Here is a 12267-nt window from a genome sequence, read left to right on the forward strand (position 1 = left end):
GTCAAATAGATGAAGGTTCCAGAGGCAAATGATTGAGGGCTAGAACTCCATTGCAAAGTGAAGACCCTTAGAAGCCAAATAGCAATGAAAAAATTAGAAGTTATGAAATATAAGAAAAAAAGTAAAAAGGCAAAATCCTACTAAAAGGGTATTGGAAACATAAAGGATGTCCTCAATATTTATTATTGCACAAATAAAGTAACGGCACAAATGAAAAATTCAACACCAGTTTCTGTCCCGTATCTGTAAGGGATCAGGCTGGCCCATCATAGCAGGTAGAGATTAATGAGGCAAATTATTCTTCGGACAGTAGGCCTAAACAACACACAAGTTGTAGTTTTTTTCAAACATAAATTGGGGATGAATGAAGGAAAAAACTATTCAAGTTTGTGGGTCATTACATAATTTCTGACACATTTGTCTAATATGTTCCTAAAAATCTCTAGCAGTGGAAGTGGCATCCCTTTTCTTAGGCAGTGATTATGTATTTGCTTTCAGTACTGCTACTGTACTGTACTTTCTTTGCTTGAGCATTTCCATGGCTACCAACAGGAAAGCAGAGATGAATCTGAAAATGTACTCATCTATACAACAGTATTTTTACTGCTTAAAAGTAAAAATGGTTTTAGAAGAAATTCAAGAGTTTGAATGTTCTCAGTTTTATGAGACAAGGAGAGTTGCTGCTTCTCCCGTGTCTCTGTTTGCTTGCAGTGAGTAAAATAAGGCCTGTGCAGAAATGATTGCAGTTAACCCTTCATCAGCAAATCCCAAAATCTTTACATGACAAGCAGTTGTAGCACTTTAAATGGCTGTTACTGCTGTTAACAGAGGGACAGAGACTTTGTACTGCTTTTGCAGCCCCTGGTTCTTGGATTAGCTGCAAATGCAGTAATGGCAGACCCTGTTCTTCCAGAACCATTTGCCCTAGGAGAAGGCTGTCAGGCAGAAGGCAGTGCCCATGGCAGCCTCTCAGCTCAGCCTCTGTCCTCACTGTTTACAGGTGAAGTTGTTATACACATACAAAGTAGGGCAGGGACACCAGTGTTGTCACTCAGTGACTTTCTCAGCAGCATACTGGCCCACTGTCAGCTCTGGCAGCTGTTTTTTCCTGTTCATCCCATTATCATCCCATTGGAGCAGAGGTAGGCCATAAAATTTATTAAGCATTTGCATGTAATACTACATTTTGAGAGGAACTTGAACAATGGAACAGAAGTCTTACAGTAGAAAGCTAAAATGTTTCAGTAAAGACTCCTTTGTCCCAAACCTCTGGAGTCTTTTTGCTATTAGTTTCACAGGTAATAAAAGAAAATTATGTGAGATGCTGTATGTGGAAGGTAATGACTAATTCATTGGGGATAATACTTAACTATGCTGGTCCTGGCAGGGAAAGAATGAGTTACTGTGAAGGAATCCTGGCTTTCCAGAAGGTTCACTGCCTTCCTTTGTATTTTCACATCAGACACTCCCATGAAGGCACAGTGTGACAGGCATTTACAGCCAGCCTGTCCTACCATTGATGGATGCACTTGCTCTAGGACTATACAGTGGCAGTTTTTGCATGACAGAAGCATTGTTTACACTGGAAACTAATTCTTTACTATATGTGTGTTTAATATTAATTCAGATACAGGAATTGAAAAACCTGACTGACAAAATGTAGTTCTTTTATCAAGTATCTTCTATAAATGCAATGAAAATATACTACTTCTGCTGTATTTAAGAAATAATTGAAAATAACATATGCCTTTTAAAGTTTCAACTACCAATACAAAAGTATTCACTCAAGGACCTTACAGAGGCACTTCCATTATTTCCCAGTGTGTGTTTCCATTTTGTTTTCACTGAACTTCTAATTCAGCAGAATTCATTCTGCATAGAATTCCAGGTTACTTTGCCTGCAGACTTACAGCACCAAAATGCACAAGGCTCCACCAAGTAGAATGTGAGCTGTTGGGGATTTTTTTCCTTTCTCTGAAAGGAGGTGCAGTCATGGAATTAGTGAGATACCGGTTACTTGATGGTTGAACACAAGTTAAAAGCAGAAATAGAAATCTGCTGGGTTATATCCCGTATTACATACAAGTTCTGTAACTATTATGTGAGAGAGGGTCTAGGTTTGCTTGGGTTTGATTTTTTTTAAAAGTCTCATGTTTTCTAAACATGAATTACAGCAATGAAAAGGACTCCCAAATTAAGTATGTCATGCCATTTGTTCAGAATATTTAATGCTTAACTGCATGTTGTATTTATATTATACACCTTAGGTGTAGAAAATGAAGACGCACACACACACCGTCCAATTGTCCTTTTATATTTTTATTCGGTGTTAAGTAACTCCACAAGAAAACAAAATCAGTTACTCTGGTGTACGTGAAATCAGAACAATACAACCACTTGAAGCAAAAAGTAGAAACAAATTTCAGCCCAGGAATGGAAAACTGATACTTCAATGCTATGGATATGCAATGCGCTTCATCCCACAGTGCGGTTCAGCGTATGCCAACCTTTAATGCTTTTCTTGTTGTTATTGTTGTTGGTGTGTGTTTCTATCCATATAGAAAAACTAAAAACCACACTTCAACTCTCACTGAAAGCCTTAGAGCTTTAGCCATTAAACTATGAAAACAAGTAAAGACAATTTGTTATTGCCCAAGCTCAAGATAGGATTTTATTTTCCCCAAAGGTGCTGGAATCATTACATGCCACAGTGTAACTATGAGCAACACCTTTGTTACTTTTGAGCCCTTTCTTACCAAGGAAGAAGCTCTAGCCAGAATTAACTGAGCTGAAGTTTGTGTTTGAAATATGTCCACTTGGTCACTTCCTGTTCTCAAATGAATTCTATTCCATTCTTCACTGTAGTGATTTGAAGAATTTGTGTGTAAAGATCTTTTTTCCTTTCATGTTACAGTTAACTAGTTTCAGTGCAGGTGCTAAACAACCTCTCAAGGAAGCTCCAGAAGAAAGTAAAATATATAAAATCTATTCAAAGTCTGCAAATAAATTAAGAAAAGAAACTGTAAAGTGTCAAAAGATTTGCTGTATGAATACAAACCCTAAAACATAGTCTAAGAGGAGGACCAAAACAAAGTCCTTGGATAAGGGCAACCAAGCCAGTTTTAGTAAGGATCTCACCAAAAGCTTGCACAAAGACTGGCATGGTTTCCCAACCACGTATTTCAATTCTTACACTGTCAATTGAACAAAGGCAACAAAACCCAGTTACTCAGAAAGCATTTCTAGCGCAGAACATATTTCAAAGGCAGTTCAGCTCACATTTCAAACAGCTATGTTTCTTGTGAGGTTTATTGCCTGTCAAAAATAATGGTGAAGCTTTTCAAGTCAGTATTGGACTTTCTGCACTTCCTGGTGTTATAGACATGCTGCGATCATGTAGACTAGTTAGTTGTTGTCATTTTTTTAAACTAGGAGTTGTTAAAAACTCAGAATGTTTAGTTTTGCAAATATTGCTCCTCCTGGCTTATACATTTTGCATAATGTGTTAAAAGCAGAAGGAGTTGATAGTCTTGTACAGATGCAACTTGACAATGTATTGACTTTCTAAGTTAACAAAGAAAATTTAAAAGCAAGTCACATAAAGCAACAATCACTACTGCAATCACACATGTATGCTGTAAGTCATCACCTTCCCTACCCCCACCCACCACACACATAACTTGCCCCACACATTCTCTCAGAAACACAAAATGAACTACGAGATTTACTAAATTACAGCCACAACAGCAGCTAACTGCAGCAGCCACAGGATTTCTTTCAAGTGAAGCACTGACCCTTTGCATTTAAAACATTGAACACTGAGCATTTTAGAGAGTTTCAGTCATTCAGGCTCAAGTTCAGTTACAGGATGCTTTTGCAGGTTACATGAATGCCTTCATCTGCAACAAGACAACATTCTCATTACTCATTAACAAAATTCACAACAATCCACACATCACCCCAGTGGTTTATTATTTTTGGTGTTACTTTTTGAACTTCTGCCCCACATTGGCAAATTGCTAAAAAGGACAAAAAAAAAAGAAAAAAAGGAAAAAAATAAAACCCACATTGCCTCCATACCTACAAAAAAATCCTTGGCTTCTCCAGTTAGCAAAAATACAAACCATGGTATCCTCAGTGTTGGTTTGTGGGAGGGGGGAATCATAGGATAGAAAACACAGTTTCTGTAAGTCTCTAAAGCACAACCCTGTTGTTCCTACTTCAAAGTTATGAGATTTACTGAATGAAGACTGGACAAGTCATTCATGCTTTTCTCCTGCATTCAGAAAGGCACTGATAGATTACAGTGTTAAGTATTTATCTCCCAGTTCTTAAAGAACAAAGCCTAATGTGCAGAAAGCTGAAGTCTCTGAATAGCAGAAGTAGTTGTAGACACTGCGATGCTAAGAAGATCGTAATAGTGGTAGGGCTACAGTTACGAAAGAAAATAACTGCAATTAAGATGCAAAAAAGCAGTGGTACTACTAAGACAAGCACATGCACATCCATTCTTGATTTGACAACACAATCTAGTCTAGTTCAAATAGCCAAGAATTTAACAGTATTTTTTGGGAAAAAAAATCTTCAACAGGACATCTGTGTCCTCATCTATAAAATAAGCAAGAAGAGAAAGATAAATACACATCTGAATCCATTAACTGAAGAGGAAACTCAAGTTGTTGTTTTAGAGCTACAGACCCTCAAGAAAGATAGTTTTCCATCTCATGTTACTTTTCAATCATCTGCTCTACTCTGCAGTTTTTACAGTTGAGTTCGAGAAAAAAGCTCCTCCTCACATGGATCAGCCCATTCGCTTCCACCTTCTGAAGCTGTGTCTTCAGAGCTGGAGCTATCACTGGAGTAGATCTTCTTCCTGAAGCCATTTGGTTTTGCCTCAGCATTTATATCATCTGCACATCTTGCTTCATAAACAGAAGAAACCTAAGGATTTAAACTGACAGTGTTGATGGGGAACAATAAAGAACATGCTTGCTTTTCTCTGGGCTGGGAGGTTATATGGATTTTTAGTTGTCCAAGAGAGATGCCACGATTACAGGGCAAGTCCTCCTCAATCCTGACTTAGTCCACTATGTAGAAAGGACTGCAGAACAGCAGGGAAAAAAGGTGGTGCTTTTATTTTTTCCTATTCCTTAATTTTAGGATTTGCACAACACAGCAAGAGAATCAAAAGTGAACTCAGGATGTATCTTTATCACAGTTCATGTTAGAAAAAATACTGTAAAAGTTATCTCCGAAACTTGATAGGAAGTATTAAATAGTAGGAAAACACAGCACAGATCTGACTAAACTTCAAGCAAATGTATTTTAAATATATTTTCATCTGAATGAGTAAAGCCATAGCAAGCATGTCACAATGTTAAACTAAGCACTATCATCACTCTGGAGTTTAAAGGTATATCAATAAACACATGTACACATGAATTTTTTTCCCTAGAGGAGAAACCAGAGTTTTTTTGCTTGCAATGAGGACAGTATTCAGCATATAGTATCTTTATGTCTTTATTTGCTGGTCCTTTCTGCCCTCATGTGCACTTCAGCTCACTCTATACTTACTGAAATTAGAAGTTGAAGGTAAAGAAGACTCATGTTTAACACTCATGACAAGCAAATGGCAAGCATTCCCAAAGGAAACTGGCTTTGCTTATCTACTAGAAGCACAGCTGTTTGTACAAAGGGTTGTACTCCCCAAAGTACAACACCCTGAGGAACTTTTAGAAAGATGCTCAAGATGCAGAGGACGTTAAAAAACAAAAGTAAGAGAAGAGAAGCTTTTGAAGGTTTTTGCAGGAATTTCATTTGAGGGTAGACTGAGAACTGTGATGAAAGGAAAGATGCAGTAGCCCACCCTTATAAAATAAGAAATCAACTTCCTCCCCCAAACCATTGACAAACTTACCATATTAAAATCTAAAAGATGTTCATCATCATTGGATACTTCCTTTACATCTGCAAGTTCTCCTACACCATTCTCTCCCTTGGCATTTGTATAGCACTCTTATATTGTTTTTGTGGGGGTGTTTCAGATGCAAAGGAAGAAAAAACAGAATTGAGGAACACTGTTATTTACATTTACCATAAATTTCAGCATCCAGAGATGTATTCTTGGAATTCACACTCTATGCCATGTAAACTCTGTGCTTGTGGGGGTTTTTATGGTCTGACACCCATAAAGAAATCATCATAATACCTCATGGAAACTTCATCAAATCCTACCTGAATAACTAATAGTAAAAGAAGAAGCTACTTAGTTAAGGAAAACACCTAAAATATCAAAGAACAAGAATGACTTTTTTTATGATAAATGGTTCAGTATATTTTTCAATTCTGATATTGCATTGTGTTCCACATCACTCCTATTTCTATACCCATACTGTGTAGACTGAAACAGTAGCCGGCTCCTCACTGAAACTCAAGAACCCCAGTTGATGTGAAATGCTATGATTTCTACTTACCAGAGTAAACTTGTATATACAACATCAACATCTATCACGTAGATAGATACATATGGATCACATGCATCAACACCCACATATAAAAAGTACCCACACTGAAAACTGGATACAGAAAAAACTTTGTGGAAGAGTAATGTCAGCTGTGAGGATCAAGTCCCGGTCTTGTTTAAAAACTGAGTCGCACAGAGCAAACCGTGGCTCTGCTGTCCCTGACAGACATGGTGTTGTCCCTGACAGACATGGTGTTGTCCCTGACAGACACAGTGTTGTCCCTGACAGACATGACGTTGTCCCTGGCAGACACGGCGCTGTCCCTGACACGGCGCTGGCCGCCAGGGGGCAGCCCCGGCGCCGCAGCTTTGCGGGGGACCCCGGTCCCCCTGTGGGAAGACTGACGGACTGACGGCTTTGGCCAACGTGGCAGCTCTGAGCGCCCATCTGCTCCTGCACTGGGCACACTTCTAGCTGGGAGTGAAGTAAAAGTTAAAATGTTCTTGGAAGTCACCCAAACTGTCCAAAACATCAAAGTAAGGCTGTTCTGGAACCTAGTTTTAGTTGGTTGCGCTTAAAGGTGTGCTTCAAAAATAATAGCTGACTAATCTACTTTCAAACTACTAAGGAACCAGGTCTCAAATCAAAACTTTCTCACCCTGAGCCTGTACTAACAGAAAGCACCAGAGATCCTGTCAATTCAGGATACTAATTCAGAATGGTCTTGTTTAGCTTCTTGCTTTGGAGACAGAAAAAGCTGAATTGGTATGCGGGCAAAAAATGCTGCTGGGATTCTTGCCAGTCCACTGAAAACCTGGCCTTGAGTCAGCTGTCAGATGCTAGGGATTCCTGGGAGTGCTGGAAGCACACCTGCTATGGTCACGAGCAGCCTGCCTACTAAGACTGGACTTGCTCTCTGTGCAGGACAGAAAAATTCCCAGTCTGTCAGTGTGAAAGGAGTGGGCAAGTGGCAAATCCCTCTCCTTCCCAGCCTCAAAGAGATTCCACACATTCACTGAATAACTGGCACGTTATTTATGCACACCCATAAAAGGTAATCATCGTGTTTTCTCATTCTTATAGACTTATCTACCTAAGAAGTATTTTTCAGGATGAAACATTAAAAAATGTAATAAAGTGTTTTCACAATCAGAGATTTCCTGTTTATTTAATTTCAGGCTTTGGAATTAAGTAAATATGTGTAAATGTTAGGATTATTTTACAACCACTTTCTTTTAAAACCAATATAGAATCATGCTAGAGGTCTACTACAAGTGCAACTGAAGCATCCCAATTCTCTCTCAGATGAGATATTTTTTTGTGGAAGCTTACTGGTGTGGGTTTTTAAAATACGGACAGTAAATCCAATCCATCTGCAGCAATTCTAATCCATAACAAGGAGCATTTCATTCTAATATGGGTGCAACAGCAAGTTAGTTCTAACAGGCAGAGGTGCTTACCTTCACATTGTGATGCAGGAAAAAGGGGAGAATAGAGCGCCTTTTCCCACCAGCATTGCTTTTCCTGGCTGCCACTCATTCTCTGCAGATTAGTATTCAATATAGGAAAGTGTTTAGACAATAATCACACTTCATTTTGCCATAAATAATATACTTACATGTAGAGGAGGAAATTCTGGTATTACAATGAATTTTCCTAAGTCTTATAGGTCACACTGCTCAAGTTGTAACATTAATGGGAAATGACTGTCAAACTACAGTGGAACATTCATTCTCTGAACTCTTACAGCCAATACGAACTCCATGCTGGGGCTCAGACTTTGCCCATACAGAGTTACAGAAATACAGAAAACAATATTTTAATTCCAGCCCTACACTTTAGAATCTAGAGAGCTACCCAAGAGATAGAAGTACAGTGAAATGTTAGCCAACATGACAAACAGTTCATTGTAACACAAGACAGAGAAGACAGTGGACAAAAAGTGGCAAAATTTCATGTTTAAAGTTTGGGAGGATGAATTGGCAGAACCATTAATCAATGGAAAAACACAAAATTAGAGAATTATGTGTCAACATGAGGAAAAAGAGGTTATGAGGATGATCAATGATTTGTCTTTATCGTAGAAGTAATCCATTCACTAAGACTGCCAAAATTCTCTCCCTTTCCCCATATTTTAATGCTAGTTTAATTTTACCAGAGGCCTTTCCTTATGACATTGATGGACATGGCTAAAATAGCAAGGGCTTGCCACAACACACATGCCCCCAGTTTCAGTGCTGTCCCTCAGGTAACCCCATTAGCTTTCAAAAGATTATGCCACCTTGTAACATCCTCTATAGATATTAGAATGATTCAAAAAACAAACAACAGTGCAAATGCCTACAATAAACATGAACAAATGAGCTTCAACACAGACTTTCTAGCCAGCTTCCTCCTCAGTAAACTTGAGAATGTTTAAATATGCAAGATTAATAAGCATCCTTTTGTTCCTCCTTAACCTGCTGTAGAACTACACACCCATAGAACTTAAACTGACAAACACGCACTCCTTAATAAAGAGAAGCCCCTCTCAAAACAAAGGAGTGACTCAAGAGTGCTGTATTTAGAGACACGTCCTAGATTCAACTTATTTGAACTTATCCATGTTGGTTTCCCGTCATAAGACCCAGGAACAGTCTTTTTGGAACTACCCTCCAAAAATTCAAACCTTTAATTCCAGAAAAAAAATTTCTTAGGAACTTAAACCATCGGTTGGTGTCCTTTTTTAACATTAAAAAAAAAAAAAGCAGCAGCTCAAGGGTATAAGCAGGACATAGTAAGAAATATGTGCATTTACAAATACATTCAATCATGGAAGCCTCACTCTGTGCTGATTATAGATAGAGGCATCTAAACTCCATAGGCACAATGTATTATTAACTTCAAAGTCTCTCCCCTGCTGCTGTCACACCTGCACATGGGATAAGCTACATGAACCTCAGCAGGTACTGGCAAAGCCAGCATGAGCCTGGCAGGGCACAAGGAGCTGCAGCAGCTTTGCTTCCCAGGCTGAGGCACCAGCAGAGCTCAGCCCCTGCTCTGGGATGGCTCCATGGCTGAACCAGCACTGGCTGCTTCAGCCCCCCTGTGCTTCCATCACAGCCCTGACACCTGGAGAGCTGGGGCAGCTCACAGAGAGCTCCCAGCTCATTGCTGAATTTCTGTTTGGGAGGGGATAGAGAACACTTTTAATGTCCATTTTATATATTTGCAGAAGAAAAGTTTTTTCCTACAGTTGCTGAAGTGTTTCCTAGAAATGCAGTCTCACACTGTGAAATTTTCTGTGAATTAAAGAGATGTTCCCAGTCAGGAAATACAAAATACCAACTCCCAAATAGCTCAAGTCTACCTTCCTTTGTAGGCAATCTTTCCTTTTGAAAACAGGATTTTCAATTTATGTCTCCTTCTCCTCCTCTTTCACAAGTGTACTTCTATACACTTCCAGTGTTTTATGAAAAGTTTTATTAATTTTTCCAACTAACCATCTAAATAGCTATTATTTAGAATGGTGATAATGAATATTGTGACTGGAAGTCTCTCCTCTCTGAAACCATTCATATTCATGTTACTTTATTCTTAAGTTAAACTCATAGAGAGCAAGGCAAAACCAGCTACAATGCTGTTTGACTCCCAGTTTTGCTGGGAGGTCAGAGAGAAAACTGATGGGTTTCCTTTCTGGTTTTAAAGCTAGGCATAGGGTAACTGAGGCTTCTCCCAAGACTATGAGATACTAATTGGAAAACACCATCAGTGACTAGCTGTACTGCTTCACAACACTTGCTGACAAGGATCATGGCTGACAAGGGTAACAAAAGGCTTGAAGAATGTGAACAGAATAAACACTAAAGCCTCAGTATAGTCTGAATGAATATTATCAGAAGTGTTACAACTGACAGAAAAAATCATATTAATCTGTAAGAAAATATTTCTTTGAACCTGCTCTGCAAGCCCTTACTCTCAGGAAGAATACAACACATGAATAATTCAGAAGCCCAAGCAGCAATGAACCCATTGACTCCCATTCCAAAACATCAGGCCCTAATTTTAGTTCAACAGTCACCAAGTGAAGATACACTTGGCTCAAGAAGCCAGTCACAAATGAACAAAGGGAGCTGAGTCTAGACTTTATATTCTTCAAACCTATTTGGCAGTAAACTCATTGTTGAATTTTACTGAAAATATATGTGGAAAGGACTCTATGACATAATCTAGCCTCTACTCTTGCACAAAGCTGGAATCAACTACAATGTACTATTCATTCAGTCTCATCAAGGCAGAATTTCCACTGCTTTCCTAAAAAATAACTGAGCCTTACAGTATGCTCCTTGTCTGGTTACAATTCTCATTCCTCAATTTCCCTTAGTGTGATTTAAGGTAATCACATCCAGTTCCTCTGTGTTTACTGGAGCCTACAGAGAACACAGCTTTTCCCTTATCTCCTCTAACTATGCACATGGCTTCTGCAAAACTGCTGCCTCTGCTCAGAGTCTCCCTGATCTGAGAAAAAACACTCCCAGTTCCTTCACTCTGTTTTCCTAAGTAGTGACCTCTGTGGTTTTTTGTGTTTTCTCCTCAAGACGTCCTTCCTCATACAAGGAGCCCAGTACTCCAGCACAGCAACTCTGCTCTTACAGAAGGGTATTCCTGTTCAGGGATCTCCATGTTGCTGTCTTTTGCAGTGTATCATTCCTGATATACACTCAACTATGATGTATTTGAAAATGCTTTTTTGTTTCACATCACCTCCTCAACTGTCACTCCTCCCATAGTGTTAGGAAAGAGGGTTATTATTTTCTGTAGAAATTTTAGTTGTCCCAGCAGCATTGCATTTTATGTTTCAGATGCTGTTCAGAATTAACAACTTTGTGATTCTAATCCTGTCTTCCAGTGTACCTGCAGACCTTCCCAGTTTGTAATTATCAGGTATTTTCATAAACATGCACATACTAAAAAAAACAATCATCTCTGTTGTCCCCTAGCAAACCACTGACTGTTATTGTGAGAGTGCAATCTTTCTCCTAAACTAATACTTGGAAACTTCCTGCTACTCACTCATTTGGGCCATTTACAGTTTACAATACAGTTTAGGCAATTTAAGAGGGTCATTGGTTCCATTTTCCCTGAGTTCCATTTTCCTCTTTAAAAACAAGATTTGCATCTTTATATATTTTCTATCTTCCATGTGTTTTCAAACAAGTAGGCTTTTCTCAAATTAGTTGCTGCTCTTCATGACACTCAGGTCAATACTGCAATGACTCACTGAAACAGTGTAATATCTGTATTTTCATAAAAAATGACAACAGATGCACTAATCAATACTTTGGATATTACATTTTCATAGCTTTCCAAGCTTGTTAGTTCTGTTTATAAAATATCTTTCTGTCATCTTCCTGTTTCTGATTTACTTCTAGAATTGTACCAAATCTTTTTTATTTGCTTTGTTTAAACCTTGAGGTTTTTCCCTCATGATTTTTAAACTGTTATTGTGAACTCTTATCTTTTTAAAGTTCTTTCATACAATCCCTTCAATATCTCTGCAAAATAATGTTCTCATAATTAGAAAGTTAGAGCTTAAAAGTCTTTGTAGGTGTTTTCACCACCTGCCATGACCAGCACTTACCAAGGACTATCTGGCCCAGTCCTGTCTTAGGTAGCCCCCAGATTATTCACTATTTACAGTCAGTCCTTTGCTTTGCGTGTGGATGACTCTACATGCTCCTTCTCCACTCGATTTCTCTGACTTTAAGGCATACAGTAGACACGTCCAAATTTTGTCTCCCCCTTACCACTACCTGGATATATG

General features: G+C 38.7%; 1 protein-coding gene across 6 annotated transcripts in view; it reads right to left on the reverse strand.

Annotated features, from left to right (window-relative positions):
- Positions 1 to 2298: 2298 nt before the first annotated feature.
- The window catches only part of KIAA0232 (KIAA0232 ortholog), a 64001-nt gene continuing 54032 nt past the window's right edge, over positions 2299 to 12267 (reverse strand). For 4 of the 6 annotated variants that reach the window (XM_074541708.1, XM_074541712.1, XM_074541711.1 and 1 more), the window contains 3 exons: positions 7925 to 8006; positions 5918 to 6015; positions 2299 to 4941 (listed from right to left, as the gene is read on the reverse strand). In XM_074541708.1, coding sequence (XP_074397809.1) covers positions 4762 to 4941; positions 5918 to 6015; positions 7925 to 8006 — 360 coding nt within the window. In that variant the 3' untranslated portion in view covers positions 2299 to 4761. The remainder of the gene's footprint in view (positions 4942 to 5917; positions 6016 to 7924; positions 8007 to 12267) is intronic. The other 2 variants (XM_074541710.1, XM_074541713.1) reach the window with 2 other exon arrangements.

The sequence above is a fragment of the Zonotrichia albicollis genome, chromosome 5 (assembly GCF_047830755.1).
Source record: "Zonotrichia albicollis isolate bZonAlb1 chromosome 5, bZonAlb1.hap1, whole genome shotgun sequence".
Lineage (NCBI taxonomy): Eukaryota > Metazoa > Chordata > Aves > Passeriformes > Passerellidae > Zonotrichia > Zonotrichia albicollis.